At 50.1% G+C, this 17,057-nt stretch overlaps 1 protein-coding gene across 11 annotated transcripts in view; it reads right to left on the bottom strand.

Moving 5' to 3' along the window:
* The window catches only part of SMOC1 (SPARC related modular calcium binding 1), a 145,248-nt gene that overhangs the window by 35,991 nt on the left and 92,200 nt on the right, over positions 1–17,057 (bottom strand). For 6 of the 11 annotated variants that reach the window (XM_036267520.1, XM_036267529.1, XM_036267503.1 and 3 more), the window contains exon 6: positions 1,155–1,301. In XM_036267520.1, the coding sequence (XP_036123413.1) occupies positions 1,155–1,301 (147 nt within the window). The remainder of the gene's footprint in view (positions 1–1,154; positions 1,302–17,057) is intronic. The other 5 variants (XM_036267554.1, XM_036267561.1, XM_036267545.1 and 2 more) reach the window with 3 other exon arrangements.

The following is a 17,057-nucleotide window of genomic DNA, read 5'->3' as shown; positions in this document are numbered from 1 at the left end:
ATGATAAAGGACCTGGATCACAGAAGCACTTGAACTTTTGGGCATGAACACACATATGTCCCACCAAATGATCAGTTACAAAGGATAACTCACATTTCACTTTCTCTATCTAGAGCTGAGCCTGTGCGAGGGACATTCTTAGCCACAGTACCAAACAGTGGCATGGTTTCTTTTTAATCCTCTGTCTCACTGCCCAGGCTCTTGATCCAGCCTGGATACACTTGGCTGAGAGCTGCTACAAGGCTGCTATACATTGTACCAAGAGATGAACCTTGGCACTGTGCCGAGCATCCCGCACCTCCTCATGGGAACATGGGGTATTTAGCAATGCACTCGGAAGAATATAAGCCCTGAGCACCTCAAACTCAAATCAAGGCCAGCTTTCTGCACCCCAAGCTCCTCCTGAACATTCCCCATAGCTCTAGGGACATCCAACCCCTATTTTACCACCAGCATCACCAATGATCTAGAATTCTCCTCTCTCAAGTGTCTTAACTCAACTCTCAATGTCCTTACAACTTAACCAAACCAGCTCCACTTTCCTGCTACTCTCCTTACTCTACCCCATCCCCACAGAAACCCCTCCCATGCCCATGCCAGTCCCTCTGCCTGGAATGCCCTAATTCTTCCTCCTCATTTTCAAGGTCCGGCTCAAGTCCCACCCATCTCCTCACAGAACCTTTCCCAGGCCATTGTGATCTTTTCCTTCCACGAATTTTACTACAATAACAACGGAGACCCCATAATTTAGTACACAAAGCTCTCCAGTGGTTGCCGCTGTCTTTGGAGTAAAGCTTCATCTTGCCCATTTCTCCTTCGTCCCCCAGAGGCCTAGCATGAAGCTGGGGACAGAGCAGAGCCTCTAGGTGCTCGTTCACTTCCCGAAGGGACGGTGCCGGCCTGTCTCTCGGCCATGGCTCCTCAGGCTTGGCAGCCGAAGGGTCTGTCAGGCTGTGATTGTTGGCCATCAGTGGCCAGGCAGGAGGCCTGGCAAGAACAGAGGCCTTTCCAGAAGGGGTGAGCGTACCAGTTCCTGGGAGGGTTTGCATTTTTTTTTAAAGGTTAAAATAACCCAGCCTAAACTGGGAAAAATTAAAATTAAAAAAGAAAAAACAATAATAAAGCTTAAACAAACATCCGAAGGAAAGACCTACCTTCCCCAAATCTGAACCCGGGTGGGGGGATGGGTCGGAAGGAATCCCAGAGCTTACCGTCCCCATCGAACACCGGCTGCGTCTCCATCGTGGGCGTCGGCTTGGACCCGTCATCTGAATTGAGGGTTAAGAAGAATCGAAAAGAGACTACCATTATTGAGGTAAATACTATCTACTCTCCAGCACTGTTGAATGGTTTGGGTTTGCACGTGGCCCGGCCAAGTCCCAATGCAGAAACCAAAGAGAAAGAAAAAAAGGACAGAACAAGAAGGAAGAGAGAACAGAGAGATAGCAACAGGAAGACCAACCCAGGTGTGAGCTCGCCCTTCTGCCGGCAGGACCCGGGGAGCTAGGCTGCCACGGTCTGGAGGGCCCCTCCCCATCCACCCGCGTTCCCTTTCCTCCCAGTAGCCCTGACTGTGGGCCCGACATGATCACATAAGGTCATCACACATTGTGGGGTCAAATTCCGGTGTCCCCCAGTGTCTTCCTGCCCTCCTGTGAAAGGTGGCGGCCCGGTACCTTTCCAGTGGCCCTCATTAAATAGCTTAAGGAAAACAAGAGACGGTGGTGCTATTCCCTCCCTAACTTCTCTTTCTCCACTCACATTCAAAGTAAAATAAGGATAGTCAATAATACTGTAGTAACTATGTATGGTATCAGCTGGGAACTGGACTCATCGGAGTGATCACTCTGTAAGTTGTATAAATGTCTAATCACTATGTTGCACACCTGCAACTAATACTGCATGTCAACTATAATTTAAAAATTAAAATGCATGGATAAAATTTAAAAATTAAAAAAAGACGAGGCAGGAAGGACCATTCTCTCTCCAGCACTCTGAAGAGAACTGGGAACCCCTGTGAAACGGCAAATAACATGAGAGGGGACTGCACCCCTAACCTCTAACACAGATGATGGAAGCAGGCAGGTCCCAGCCGTGAAGCCCGGACGCCCACGGCCTAGCAGCGTTGGCCGCTCTCTTTGCAGAGCAGGGGCTTTGCAGGTCAGGAGTGAGTGTAGGTTTGATCTACCTTTCAGGACTCAGTTATTTTCATCAAAACACAATCTAAGTTTGCAGCATTATTTTCCAACTTTTTTTTTTCAATATTGCCCACCTAAGGCATTTTAGACATTTTTCTCCTAACCACCTTCCTAATGAAACAGACATACTCTACGTACTGGATGTAAATCTGTGCTTTTTATGTAAACAGAGCATGCTCCCCCACCTCCAGAACCAATTTTTGCTTCCGTGGTGAAAGCCAGGAGCAGGTATCTTGCCCCCGCCCCCTTGCTCTGAGAACGCATAGTTTAGAGAAGTCTCTGTTCTCTCCCTCCGTGGGGAGAGAGAAGGAGGGCACGGTGGTCTCGAACATGTTTATGATTATACCCTCCTTCTTCCCGAGACCCCCAGAGGTCTTTCAGAACTGAACACTTTATTCTCCAAGTGTTAACCATTTATGGGGAATGCAAGTTCTCAGTTTCCACAAAGCCAGTCAGACAATCAGTAATAACAATCCTGCCCCACTTGGAGCTCCCAGGCCTTTGGCTGACTTCCCCATGTCTTATCGAGAGTGTGAAAGAGAACACAGAGCCCTGATCCCTTTCTTGCACCAGCACCTGACCCTTGGGATCTCGAGATTGAAGAGCTACGCAGACCCTAACCCTTGTGGAGGCTGAAGCCAGCAACCCGACAGCTGTGTGACACCTGACCTTACTCTTCTTCTCATGTGCTGACACCAAGACCGAACTCCAAGGGCCAACGCCGTCCTGAACTACCTGACAGTCATCCCAGGGCGTAAGATGCAGCAGAAAGAGAAGAGTAACTAACCGTGCTGATTTCTTATTTGCCTCACACTGGAGTCCGGAATAGGTGTCTTTGATGCCAAGTGGGCAAGTTTGTCTGGAAGTCATTGAGGGAGGATAAACACGGAGCAGGGCCACACAATGTCATTTTTTAATAGCATCACTTCCCCTGACCCTATTAACACCTCTTTCCATTGAATTCAATGAGCCACTGAATGAAGTCTTTTGGCAGCTGCAATACACATCTGGTTGCTGCTGCTGCATGCAGAGTTCCTAGCCTGCATGGCCCAGCAGTGTGCTCAGCCCCTTCGCACGGCGTGGAGGAGAGAGAGCCCTGAAGGTAACAAAGGGAAAGTGAGAAACCAAACACGGCCAGGGGGACAACTCGGTGAGAACCCGAGTGGAAAATGGCTTATGTAATATTTTAATATTCAATTAAACTCCTCCTATATTCCAAGAGCTGTATGTCTCTCTGGAGCAGAACAACAGAAAGCACTCTGTTTGCTTCTCCCATCACCCAGATAAGCGCCTGGGACTGAGCTCTGGCCCAGCGTTCGGACAGCAGCGCCTGTCGCGCAGGGAGAAGGGCTGCCGTCCTCCGGGGAAGCCGTGCGGGTTGAGGGCCTCCCCGACTGCCCAGATGTGGGCCGGAAGCCCACAGAGCATGCAGCCACGTGCTGGGAGGGAGCCCTCCTGCAGGGCAGGGTCACCGAGGGTGAAGAGATGCAGCTGCACTGCCACAGGGAGGCCCAAGGTAGAAATCTTTATGAAGTGAGAAAAGATGAGGCGCCCTGCTGCCAGGAGAGCCACCTGTGACGTCCAGTGTGCCCGAAGGATGGGAAGTCAGGCCAAAGCCAACAGGACCCTCTGACCATCATCTCCGGGCACCTGGGCACCTGGCTCCACCCCAGCAAACAAGCATCCCTTCCACCAAATAGGTCCAAGGCCTAGGTCCAAGGTCCACATGGGCTCTGCCTCCTGGCCAGCCTTGGGGCAATACCAGGCCCCACACTGGGCCCTGGGGAGACAGAAAAACTTCCACATGTGTCTCCGGCCTCCCAGTCTCCAGTGGGGTCACACTCCAGATCCAGGCCTGATATGCAGTAAGTGGGTAACCTGAACCCCCTCCTTCACTCTTCTTCTCTGCGCACTGATATCCTCTCCTGAAAACGAAGGTCACCTGCCTCCCCAGCCTCAGGACACTGTGTAGGACCAAAGACTTTAAAGGCCTCTTGAAGGAGATAAAATAGAACTAAAACATCTTACCCTACAGCCTGCTTTTAAAATTGGATTAGCAAAATTTAAATCCTACCAAAGTTTTAAGTTAAAAACATAAAAGTAAACTTTACAATTTAGTAAGAAGACAACCTGATTTTAAAATGAGCAAAATATTTTAATAGACATTTCGCCAAAGATGCATGGACAGCTACTAACTAAATATATGAAAAGATGCTCAATGTTATTAATTATTAGGAAAATGCATATTAAGACCACAATGAGGTACCACTGCATACCTATTAGAATGGCTAAAATTTTTTGCGATCAACAGTACCGAGTGCTGGCATGGAGAAACCGAAACCCTCGTTCGCTGCCGATGGGAATGTAAAATTGGGTAACCACTTTGGAAAAAGAATTTGCAATTTCTTTAAAAACTTAAATATAAACTTACCATTCAACCCAGAAATTCCACTCCTAAGACTCTATCCAAGAAAAGCAGAAACGTGTCTACCTAAGGCCATATATACAAATATTCACGGCAACACTACGTCCAGCCCCAAACTGGTAACAAATGTTTGTCAACTGGTTAATAGATAAACAAACTGTGATATCTCCATATAAAGAAATATTGTTCAGCAGTTAAAAGGAACAAATTACTAATGTGTGTGGCAATATAGATGAACCTCAAAAACATTATACGAAAATAAAGAAACCATGTGCAAATACTACATGTTATATGAGTCCATTTATACGAAATGCCCAGTGAAGGTAAACCTGTAGAGTCAAAGCAGATGCATGGTTGCCCAGGGCTGGGGATGGGAGTGGGGTATCACTGTGAATGGGTACAAGGTTTCTTTTGGGGGCGATGGAATTGATCTCTGGTCATGGTTGCACCACTCCAGAAATGTACTAAATTCATCAGATTGTACATTGGCTGTGAGTAACTTTAATGGAATGTAATTATACTTCAATAAAGCTGTTAAAACAAAGGGGAGGTAGTATCAAAGTCACCACAGATACATCATCAGGCAGCAGCTAGGTTATTTGAGCGATCCTTGACTTGGTGGAAGACTTCTCCATCTGTTTCAAAGAAAAATATATCTGGATCTCAGTGTACATATATGCACATGATAATTTGATGCCTGACACTCTTGGTGATTCTTCTGGGCCTCAAATAATCAGACTTTATTTCTCTTGGACATACCATGACACGTTTCCAGACCAAGGCAAAGCACATAGAACAGTGAAAAAGAAAAGCCAATTCAAAGATTTTTACTTTTCTTCCAGGGAGAGAAAAGTAAATTTGGAAACATTAAAAAAATAAACAAGGCAAACTTGAAAGAATTCTCAAGGATGATGTCAAGATCAACAACAATAATACTATTACCACATTTTACAATACTCAAAGTTTTTGGCAGGTGGCCTTCCTCATCTATTCTCACCACCCACCGGCCAGGGCGGAGGAAGTCACCAGGCCGATAAAAAGAGACTGAGTCTCAGTAAGAAAGTGATTTGCTCAAGGCCCCAGAGGCACTGAGCAGCCTTGGAAACTGCCCAGACCAGAACCACGGAGTGTGGCCTTCCCAGAGTCCCCAGCTCCCAAGCTCGCTTCCTTGCAGGTGCAGCCCCAGAAAGCTGCAGCCCCCGCACAGGCTCTGGGAGCCTCTACAGACAGCAGGTTTGTGTGACAGCACAATTCCGCGCCCTGCAAGAAGGCCTGGCCCACGCACAGGCAGCTGGAAGTCACTTCGACCCCCGATGACACCGTTCAAAGCCTCCTCTGTTTGGCTTTTTGATTCCTGATTGACAATCGCTGGCGAGTGGAGATAAATGCCGGGCTGAGGACAATGTTGATCCGCTCTGACTGTTCTCAGGAAAAGACTTTTCAGAATAACAAACAAAAAAACAAAACAAAACCCCAAAACATTGGTGTGCTTAAGGGACTGAATAGAGCCCAAGAGGTTCAGGGACGCAGGGCCGGGCCTTTCAAGGGTCTGGCAAGTCCATTGAGGAGTTAATTGTTTGGGTGTACAATGAGTTTATTCTGACCACATACAAAGAGCTTTCTCTTCCAGGTCCTTCAAAAGCAAATGTGTCAAAGGGGCCAGAGGAGGAATCCTTATTAATGGCATCTCCTGGGGGTCTCCGAGACTGAGGAGCCTTGGAGAATGAGGAAAAAAGAAACCACCACCCCCATCCTGAGATTCGGAAGGTCTCTCAATGATCCCAAGTCCCCTTCGATTCTGGGGGTGTGCCCAGACTGTGTCCATCACTGGTCACCCTCCTACTTGTATTCTTTCAGGCTTCCATTGGCCATCTTTTTCAAAGACATGGAGATAAGCTTCAGTCTGGTGTAAGGGTGGTATGTTCTTGCCTTTGAAGGGGCCACCTTTACGCCAGAGCCACCATCCCACTCAGCATGTGACTCAGGAACCCAGTGTGGAAGTCGAGATCACTTATTCCGAGCATCATAAAGAGACAACTGTGCCTGTTTGCAAAAGTCCCTTAAAAGCCTGGCCTGACTCATACCAGGAGGACAACGGAATGTCAGTCAACCTTGGCACTTCCCGAGGTGCACACCCCATGACCAACGAGGCTCAGAAATGTGCTGTGAGCTGTCCTGACTCTGAGCTCTGAGAGCAGAAGCTAGCTATCTGGGCACTGTGGGTCCTTTCCAGAGCGAAAGATCAATGCTTTACATTCCGTTTACCCACCTGCACACTCCCTCCCGAAAGAAGTGAAAACAAGCTTAAAGCTATCTTTTTGCAAATAGTTGCCCACATCCTCAAGCTCCACATTCTCCTGAATAAGGGCAAAAACATGAGGCTGGTGAAAGGGTAGACAAGAGGTAGAAAAGGAAGAGGAGGGAGACAGGAGGAGCAGGAGGAGGAGGAGGGAGAGGAAAAGGAGGAAGAGGAGGGAGAGGAGGAGGAGGAGAAGGGAGAGGAGAAGAAGGAGGAGCAGGAGGAGGAAAAGGAAGAGGAAGAGGAGGAGCAGGAGGAGGAGGAGCAGGAGGAGGAAAAGGGAGAGGAGAAGGAGGAGGAGAAGGGAGAGGAGAAGGAGGAGGAGCAGGAGGAAGAGAAGGGAGAGGAGGAGGAGGAGCAGGAGGAGGAGCAGGAGGAGGAGAAGGGAGAGGAGGAGGAAAAGGGAGAGGAGGAGGAGAAGGAGGAGGAGGAGGAGAAGGGAGAGGAGGAGGAGCAGGAGGAGGGAGAGGAGGAGGAGGGAGAGGAGGAGGAGCAGGAGGAAGAGGAGGGAGAGGAGGAGGAAAAGGGAGAGGAGGAGGAGAAGGAGGAAGAGGGAGAGGAGGAGGAGAAGGGAGAGGAGGAGGAGAAGGAGGAAGAGGGAGAGGAGGAGGAGAAGGGAGAAGAGGAGGGGAAGGGAGAGGAGGAGGAGAAGGGAGAGGAGGAGGAGGAGGGAGAGGAGGAGGAGCAGGGAGAGGAGGAGGAGAAGGGAGAGGAGGAGGAGGAGGGAGAGGAGGAGGAGCAGGAGGAGGGAGAGGAGGAGGAGAAGGGAGAGGAGGAGGAGCAGGAGGAGGGAGAGGAGGAGGAGGGAGAGGAGGAGGAGCAGGAGGAAGAGGAGGGAGAGGAGGAGGAAAAGGGAGAGGAGGAGGAAAAGGGAGAGGAGGAGGAGAAGGGAGAGGAGGAGGAGAAGGGAGAGGAGGAGGAGGGAGAGGAGGAGGAGGAGGGAGAGGAGGAGGAGGAGGGAGAGGAGGAGGAGGAGGGAGAGGAGGAGGAGAAGGGAGAGGAGGAGGAGGAGGGAGAGGAGGAGGAGCAGGAGGAAGAGGAGGGAGAGGGAGGAGGAGAAGGGAGAGGAGGAGGAGAAGGGAGAGGAGGAGGAGAAGGGAGAGGAGGAGGAGGGAGAGGAGGAGGAGAAGGGAGAGGAGGAGGAGGAGGGAGAGGAGGAGGAGGAGGGAGAGGAGGAGGAGCAGGAGGAGGGAGAGGAGGAGGAGAAGGGAGAGGAGGAGGAGCAGGAGGAGGAGCAGGAGGAGGAGCAGGAGGAGGAGAAGGGAGAGGAGGAGCAGGAGGAAGAGAATGGAAAGGAGAAGGAGGAGAAGGGAGAGGAGGAGGAGCAGGAGGAGGAAAAGGGAGAGGAGGAGAAGGAGCAGGAGGAGGAGGAGCAGGAGGAGAAGGAGCAGGAGGAGCAGGAGGAGGAGGAGGGAGAGGAAGAGAAGGAGCAGGAGAAGGAGGAGCAGGAGGAGAAGGAGCAGGAGGAGCAGGAGGAGCAGGAGGAGGAAAAGGGAGAGGAGGAGGAGGAGCAGGAGGAGGAGGAGCAGGAGGAGAAGGAGCAGGAGGAGGAGGAGGGAGAGGAGGAGAAGGAGCAGGAGGAGAAGGAGCAGGAGGAGGAGCAGGAGGAGGAGAAGGGAGAGGAGGAGGAGCAGAAGGAGGAGGAGGAGGAGGGAGAGGGGAGAAGGGGGAGGATTCAGTTCAGGGCTTTGTTCACACAGAAGACTATGCTAATCTTTTGTTTAACTTTTTAGTTTGAAATGATTATAGATTCACAGGAAGTTGCAAACATAATAGAGAGGTCTCATGTATCCTTCACCCAGTTTTCCCCAATGATAACATCTTTATAATTAAGATCATTATAAAGGTAATCTCATTATAGTACAATAGCAAAATCAGGACATTGATATTGGTATCCTTCACAGGTCTTAGTCACATCCCACCTGTTTTCCATGCACTCATTTGTGTATGTAGTTCTGTTTAATTTCTATGCAGTTTTGTCTATGTGCAGATTCATGTAACCACCACCACAATCAAGACACAGAACTATTCCGCCACAAGGGTCTTGCTCGCACTACCCTGTTACAGTCACACTTCCCCTCCTTCACCTCTTCCCTCACCCCTGCCAACCACTAACCCACTGCTATTATTTTGTTATTTCTAGAATGTTGCATGATCATGCAGCATATGATCTTTTGAGATTGTCCTTTTTCACTTTGCATAATGTCCTTGAGATCCATCCAAGTCACTGCACATATTGACAGTCTGTCCCTTTTTATTACTGCGTAGTATTCCATGGTGTGGCTGCAACACGGTTTGTTTGACCCATCGCTGGACATCAGGGTTGTTTCCATCTTTGGATCTTACAGATAAAGCTGCTCTGATCATCCATGTACAGGTTTTGTGTGGACGTGTTTTCATTTCTCTGGAGTGAATGCTCAGGATATGGGAAGTGTATGGTATGCTTAGATGTTTTGTCTTTTAAAAAGCTGCCAAAGGGCCCTGGCCAGTTTGGCTCAGCGGTTAGAGCGTCAGCCTGCGGTCCGGAGAGACCCGGGTTCGGTTCCCACTAAGGGCATGTACTTCGGTTGCAGTTTGTCCCCGGCCCTGGTTGGTCGTGCGGGTGGCAGCCACTCAATGTGTCCCTTCACATCGATGTTTCTCTCTCTCTCTCCCTTCCTCTCTCTCCCTCCCACTCTATCTGTACAAAAAAATGGAAAAAATATCCTCAGGTGAGGATAAAAAAAAATAAATAAATAAAATAAAAAGCTGCCAAAGGCCCTGGCCGGTTTGGCTCAGCGGTTAGAGCGTCGGCCTGCGGCCCTGAGAGACCCGGGTTCGGTTCCCGCTAAGGGCGCGGACCTCGGTTGCAGTTTGTCCCCGGCCCTGGTCGGTCATGTGGGTGGTAGCCACTCGATGTGTTCCTTTCACATCGATGTTTCTCTCTCTCTCTCTGTTCCTCTCTCTCCCTCCCACTCTATCTGAACAAAAAATGGAAAAATGTCCTCGGGTGAGGATAAAAAATTAAAAAGCTTCCAAAGTAGTTTCCAGAGTGGCTATATCATTTTATATTCCTTACCGACAACGTTTGAAAGCATTTGTACCGTCACAATTTTTAAAATTAGCTCTTCTAATAGATGTGTGGTGATATCTTATAATAGTCTTAACATGCATTTCTTTATGACCAATGAGACTGAACATCTTCTTGTGTGTTTCTCTGCCCTCTCCCTAGGTGCTTGGGTGAAATGTCTAGTCAAGCATTTTGCCCGTTTTTTGTTTTGTTTTGTTTTTTTAATCCTCACCCAAGGACATTTTTGCATGTAGCTTCAAATAGAACGGGAGGGAGAGAGGGGGGAAGAGAGAGAGAAACATCAATGTGAGAGAGACACATTGAGTGGTTGCCACCCACACAAACCCAACCAGGGCCGGGGACAAACTGCAACCGAGGTACGTGCCCTTAGTGGGAACCAAACCCAGGGCCCTCCGGCCTGTGGGCCGGTGCTCTAACCGCTGAGAAAAACTGGTCAGGGCTATTTTGCCCATTTTTAAATTGTCCTTCAACTATTGAGTTTTTGAGAGTTCTCGGTATGTCCTAGATGTACATCCCATGTCAGCTATCTGGTTTATAAGTATTTTCTCCCAGTCTATAGTTTCTTGTTCTCTTACCAGGATCTTTCACAGAGCAAGTTTTTAATTTTGATTAAGTCCATCAATTAATCAACTTAAAAAATTTTTGTTTTGGCCCTGGCCGGTTTGGCTCAGCAGTTAGAGCGTCAGTCCGCAAACCAGAGAGTCCCGGGTTCGGTTCCTGCCGCAGCAGTTCTCAACCTGTGAGTCGCGACCCCTTTGGGGGTCGAACTACCCTTTCACAGGGTTGCCTAAGACATAAAAGTAGTAAAATTAGTTATGAAGTAGCAACAAAAATAACTTTATGGTTGGGGGTCAACACAACACGAGGAACTGTATTAAAGGGTCGCAGCATTAGGAAGGTTGAGAACCACTGCCCTAAGGCATGCACCTCGGATGCTGTTTGTCCCCAGACTGATTAGGGTTGTGTGGGTGGCAACCAGTCGATGTGTCTCTCTCACATCGATGTTTCTCCCTCTCTCTCCCCCTATTCTCCCCCCCACTCTGTCTAAAGATAAACGCAAAAATGTCCTCAGGTGAGGATAAAAAAAAACACTGTTTTGGATTATGTGTTTGGTGTTCTAAGACAACCAAGCTCCAGGGTCACCTAGCTACGGATTCTGAAGATTGTGTCCTGTGACTTTTTTTCTAAAATGTTGAACAGCTTTACATTTTACATTTAAGTCCAGCCTTCATTTCGAATTAACTTGTGCACAGGGTGCAAGGGTCCTAGGGGCGCTGTGCACGCCTTACTGGAAGGCGTGTCCTCCTCCACCCACGCCTTGAGCCTCTGCGCCTGTTCAGAAAGTTTTCCGCACTTGTGTAGTAGGCCCATTTCTGGGTTCTCTATTCTGTTCTACTGACCTGTGTGTCTACTCCTTGACCAATACCACACCACCTTGATTACTGTAGCATTATAACCTTAAAGTCAAACAGTATTATGATTTCAACTGTATGACAATCTGAAAAAGGCAAAATTGGGGAGACAGAAAGAAGATCAGTGGTTGCCGGTGCGGACGGGGGAGCAGGAAGAGAGGCGCAGGTGGAGCTCAGAGGATATTTAGGACAATGAAGATACTTCAAATGATACTGTCAGGGTAGGTACAGGACACTGGACATTTGTTCATTGCCACAGAACATGCACCAAGAGTGAACCCAATGTACACCGTGGACTTTGGGGGACGGTGATGTGTCCCTGTGGGTTCATGGATTGTACACAAGTAGCACCCTGGAGAGATGTTGGTAAGGGGAGGCTGTGCATGTGTGGAGGCAGACGGTGCAAGGGGAGATCTATGTGCCTTCCCCCTAATTTTGCTGTGAATCTAAAACATGTCTTTTTAAAAAAAAAAAATGAAATAAGCATTTAAAGGGGGGAGAGTCACAGCATTTGTTCAGAAGAACAAAGCGAAGCATCAGTTGAAAATTCATAAAGGGTCATAAGGAGTCAACTATTGAAGATATCTTTGTTGCCCTGGCCAGTTTGGCTCAGCGGTTAGAGTGTCGGCCTGCGGTTCGAAGGGACCCGGGTTCGGTTCCCGCTAAGGGCATGTACCTTGGTTGCAGTTTGTTCCCAGCTCTGGTTGGGTTGTGTGTGTGGCAGCCACTCGATGTGTCCTTTTCCTGTCAATGTTTCTCTCTCTCTCCCTCACTTCCTCTCTCTCCCTCCCACTCTGTCTGAACAAAAAAAAAAATGGGAAAATGTCCTCAGGTGAGGATAAAAAATAAATAAATAAAAAGATACTTTTGTTTATAAAAACAGGTAGTGCTTTCTTCTGCTTTGTAAAAATTGTTTCCGCCGTTAGGTTCCATTGCCTTTCCATATACATTTAGCATGAGCAGCCGATTCTCACAGCTTTCGTTCAGAACTGGTGCAGTGGGACCCGGCAGTGATAGCTCCTCAGCCCAGGAGCTCTGGTGCTCGGCACTGTGGCCCTGACGCCTTTCCACCACATGCCGCATCCCGGCCTCCCCCCAGGTTCCCGGCCACACCTGGAACCGAACTCACGCGGCCAAGGAACAGCGAGCAAGTGAGCATATTCTCAGTGGCCTGACAAGCTCTGAGCGGTCTCACCTGGACGTCAGGGGCCCCACGAGGATACCAGGCAGAGGGACCAAGAACCTGCCAATGGGCCAGGCTCATCTCAGGCAGGCAGCCTCCACCAAGGGTCTTTCCTCAGAGGCTCTGGCCCTGAGAGCTACCAACCAGGGCTGCTCGGAGGATCCACCTGCCTCTGTCCCCGGCAGAGGTGACACCTTCCCAGCACTTAGAAGCCTGTGCCCCCTTGGGAGGCTTTACCTGTACCTGAAGATAACTTCTACAAGAAAAGGCTAAGAACTACTAGAACAGAAGCAAGGTTGCCCTGGCCGGTTTGGCTCAGCAGTTAGAGCGTCGGCCCTTGGACCAATGAGTTGCGGGTTTGATTCTGGTCAAGGGCACGTACCTCGGTTGCAGTTCATCCCTGGCCCTGGTCAGGATTATGCAGAAGGCAACCAGTCGATGTGTCTCTCTCACATCGATGTTTCTCTCTCTCTCCCTTTCTCTCCCTCTCTCTCCCTTCCACTCTATCTGAAGATAAATAGAAAAATATCCTCAGGTGAGGATTAAAAAAAAAGAGAATATGAGCAAGGCGAGGCCAGGGCTCTTAACATTTTACTTGTCGCTGGATCCAGCCTGGTATCAGTAAGTTCTCAGTAAGTATTTGTTGAATTAAAGAAAAAAAGAACCAAATATAAAATATCAATGGTTACTCATAACACCAGGGACTCATAAGAATCTATGACTAGGAGGCTCTTCCAGATCCCTACACCCCTTTAGTCTCCAGCCCTTGTAAACAGGGGTATGGCAGGGATTCGAACTCTATTTAGGGTACTCCACGCACAAACTTCCTTTTGGAGACCCAGAGTAGGGGCCAAGATGGAGGGCAGGGGCGGAGCAGGCGGAACCCAGCTGGGGGAGGACAAACCGCGGGAGGAGGGGGACGGGGTGCACGCGTGAGCACTCACACACACTCGTGCACACCCCTCCTCCAGCGCATCTCTGCACAGCTGGTCTGCGGACATGCCGGGCTTGCTCGGGTGGCTCAGAGAGCAGCAGCAAGGAGCATGCGGAGAACAAAGAGCTGCCTCTCGTGGGTCTGGCGCTGCTCAGGCACGGCTCTGTTCAGCAGGCACCGCGTCAGAATGAGAATGCTTCTCCACAGGGAAATTCAACGTGCGCAGAAGCCAGCCCACGGGTCAGCGGCTGCCCGCCGCCATTCATATCCAGCGCAGGCTGGTAAGTAATCAGACTTTTGCCATCGAATGGCCATGCTGACAAATCAACTACTGATCCAGCCTCCCCTCGGTGTGGGGGGAAGAGAAAACAAAGAGATGGCTGGGAAGAGATTCAAGTCATGTGAGCTGGAAGGATGCTACACACATGCAATGTCCCAAAACAGCTAGCCTGCACACTTCAGCCAGGCTTGGGGCAACGCGGTGCACCTCCTCCAGGTGTGCTAACCAACTCCCACGAGGGCTGAGGCTGCAAGCCAGCACAGTCCCCTTCCTCTGGGATGCCTGCCGGCTATCACCCTTGCCCTAAGCACACCCCTCAGGCCTGAACGAGGGCGCTGCCTACCCCATCACTTGAGTGATGAGAGCTCCAACTTGGTACCATTTCATAGACCAGGCTCATGGGAAATTCTAAAGATACAGACAAAGTGAGGGGCCTTGGAGAAATAACTGTGACCACTCTTTACCTACATACTATAGGGCAGCAAGTGCGGGATCAGAAAAAGTCTAAAATCAAAGGTGAGCTGGGTTTTGGAAGTTCAGCCCCTCTCCAAGACGGGCTTGACAAATACAGAAGCCCATCCAAACAATGTACACAGAGCCCAGCCCAGGTGGCTCAGTGGACTGAGCACCCTCCCATGGACTGAGAGGTCCTGGTTCGATTCCAGTCAGGGCACATGCCTGGGTTTGGGGCTGGATCCCTAGCAGGGGGCTTACAGGAGGCAGCCAATCAATGTATCTCTCACATTGATGTTTCTCTCTCTCTCTCCCTTCCTCTCTCTCTAAAAAAAAAAAAAATCAATAAAAACATATTTAAAAAATATTTTAAATATGTACACAGAGGCTGCTCATATTTTTTATTTTTCTCACTTTGTTTTAAACAGCTAACTCCCAGACCTCAGACAAGTAGGAAAAAGGCAAACTGCAGAAAACTCCTGATGACCCTAAACTACCACTTGCCATTTATAGAGGCTTCACCCCAGGATCTCTAGAGCCCTGAACTCAGAAGGAAAAACTCCCAGAGAACTGCCAGAAATCATTTCACAAGTGTTCTCCCCTATTCTCTCATGTAGTCACTCCTCACCCCACCCCTCCCACCGCCACCCCAGGGAGGCTGAGAACTCCCCTCTGGCACCTCACCAGCCCTGCAGCCCAGGCTGGTCTCTGACAGTGCTCAGCTATCCTGAAAGCTCCCCAAATCACCCACACTCATTATCATCAAGACCCCAAAAAAAGACACCATAGGAAAATCCACAAGCCTTGGCCGGCCGGGAAAAGCCACTCAGGGTAAATGCATGATCTCTAAACACATTTGCTTTTCAGCCATTCTTCAGACTACTTCAGACGAAACAAAAATTTCTCCTCTACCAGAACTTTGACTATTGTAGCAGAGATTGTCGGAGCTTAAGGGGCTGCTGGGGGCCCTTTCCCCTGTGCTGACATTCTTCTGTGGCCTCAATAAAATACATGTGGATGCACGTGTGCCCCCCACCCTCCAAACACACACAGACCCCATCCATCGCTCTTCAAGGGCAAGGACCAAAGGAGAAGGGGAGGGTGGCCAGGACGGGAGGGCCCCAGATCAATGGATATTTGAGACTTAAACACATGGCCAGGACCTACACCGCGCGTGTTAATGACCACACATGTGCCTGTAAAGGAGTCCGCGAAACACAAGGGGCCCAAAGATCAGAGCGAGGCAAGGACATTCCAAGGGATTAAATAAATAGTCTGAAGTTCTGACCCTCTCCCTTCCAGGAGCACATGCATCTGGGTAAGATAACAGCCCCTCCCTCCCTCCTCACCCCCCCTTCTCCCCTCGGGCCTCACACCTGTGGACCCAGGAGCCGCAGCAACCCAGGCCTCCCTGTCCAGGCCAACCGGCTGTGACCTGCTACTGCCTGGCCTCTCTCCCTCCCTTCCTCCTGCTATCTCTGAGCCTCCTCCCCCTGCCTCCTCGTGCTCTGCCTTTCTCCTCTCCTGTGGAGGACTCGTTCCTGGCTGGCTACCAGACTCCATCGTTGCACAATACGCCTTTCATTCCTGCCAGGCAGAGAGAACCGATCCCTCCAGCCTGTCAGCGGAGCACGTTCAAGAGGGTGGGGAGAGAATAGGCTGGGTCCACTCCTCCCCCGCGGCCCCCCACCACTCGCACACCCAGTCCCCCAGCCTCAGCTCCCTTCTGGCTGCACCCCTCACCCTGCACAGGGCCCGGCCTCGCATCTGTCTGTGGCAGGCCTCGGGGATGCCTTCTAGGAGATCCCACGTGTGGGCACGAGCTCAGACAAGGGGCCTTTGTGTCTTCCCACCTGCTGCCCTCCGGAGCACATTCCATTCTTAAGTGGCAGCTGAAAGAGGGGCCTCAGTGGGCCAACACAGGACATTACGAGTGCCCTCTCGCACCCTGTCCCCATTCAAACCTCCGCTTCCTGGACAGGTGTGGCTTCAGGTGGCCCTTCCTCCAGGTGGTCCAGAACTGCTTCTCACTGCATCGCCCATGGCAGACAAAGAGAAGAGGATCAGCACCTATGCTGATCCTCCGAAGTAGGAGTGCCCACTGGCAGAAGTCAGTTCTCCAGGGCCAGGGAGCCCTAGCATCCCTCTCTCTTCAGGCCTTTGCACTGAAGAGGAAACCTCTGCAGAACCATCTGGGAGGGAGAGACTCATCTGAGGCAGGACAGCCAAGAACTAAAATTTGATGGCAACTTATCTCTGAGATGAGGCTTCAGACTCTACTCCCCTGTTCCTTGCACCATCCCAGGAAGAATCAGGTTCCCCTGCCCTCTTCCAGATGAATCCACAAGATCCCACCATGACCGTGTCTGATTCTCAGTTATCCACAGGGTGCAAAGCCACATTGACCTGGAAAGTACTCCTCTGTGCAGTTTAAGAACCCAAACCCCACGGACAGCCGTTCTCGCTGTGGGTGCTTTATTTGACACCATGCACTCAGTTCCCTTTCGTGGGGAAAATCTGGGTGGTCAGTTCTGTGTGATTGCCAATTTCTTTTTGTACCACCAGGACTTCATGCCCAGAAATAAAGGCCATGATCTGAAGACTCCAACTGCAACAAGAAAAACCAAAGGGAGCTTTCTTTTTCAACCCCAGTAAGTTACAGGCACATGCCATTCACAGTGTTGATGATTTCAGGTCTTGGCAGAAAGAGCCGTTCATGCCCCTCTCCCAGTAGGAGGGAACCACCAACACTCATGGCTGTGTCCTCTGTTCTGGGAAAGACCTGGAAAGGCACTTCCTCCCT

The sequence above is a fragment of the Molossus molossus genome, unplaced genomic scaffold (genome assembly GCF_014108415.1).
Source record: "Molossus molossus isolate mMolMol1 unplaced genomic scaffold, mMolMol1.p scaffold_m16_p_1, whole genome shotgun sequence".
Classification (NCBI taxonomy): Eukaryota; Metazoa; Chordata; class Mammalia; order Chiroptera; family Molossidae; genus Molossus; species Molossus molossus.
This window is presented reverse-complemented; position numbering and strand designations above follow the sequence as displayed.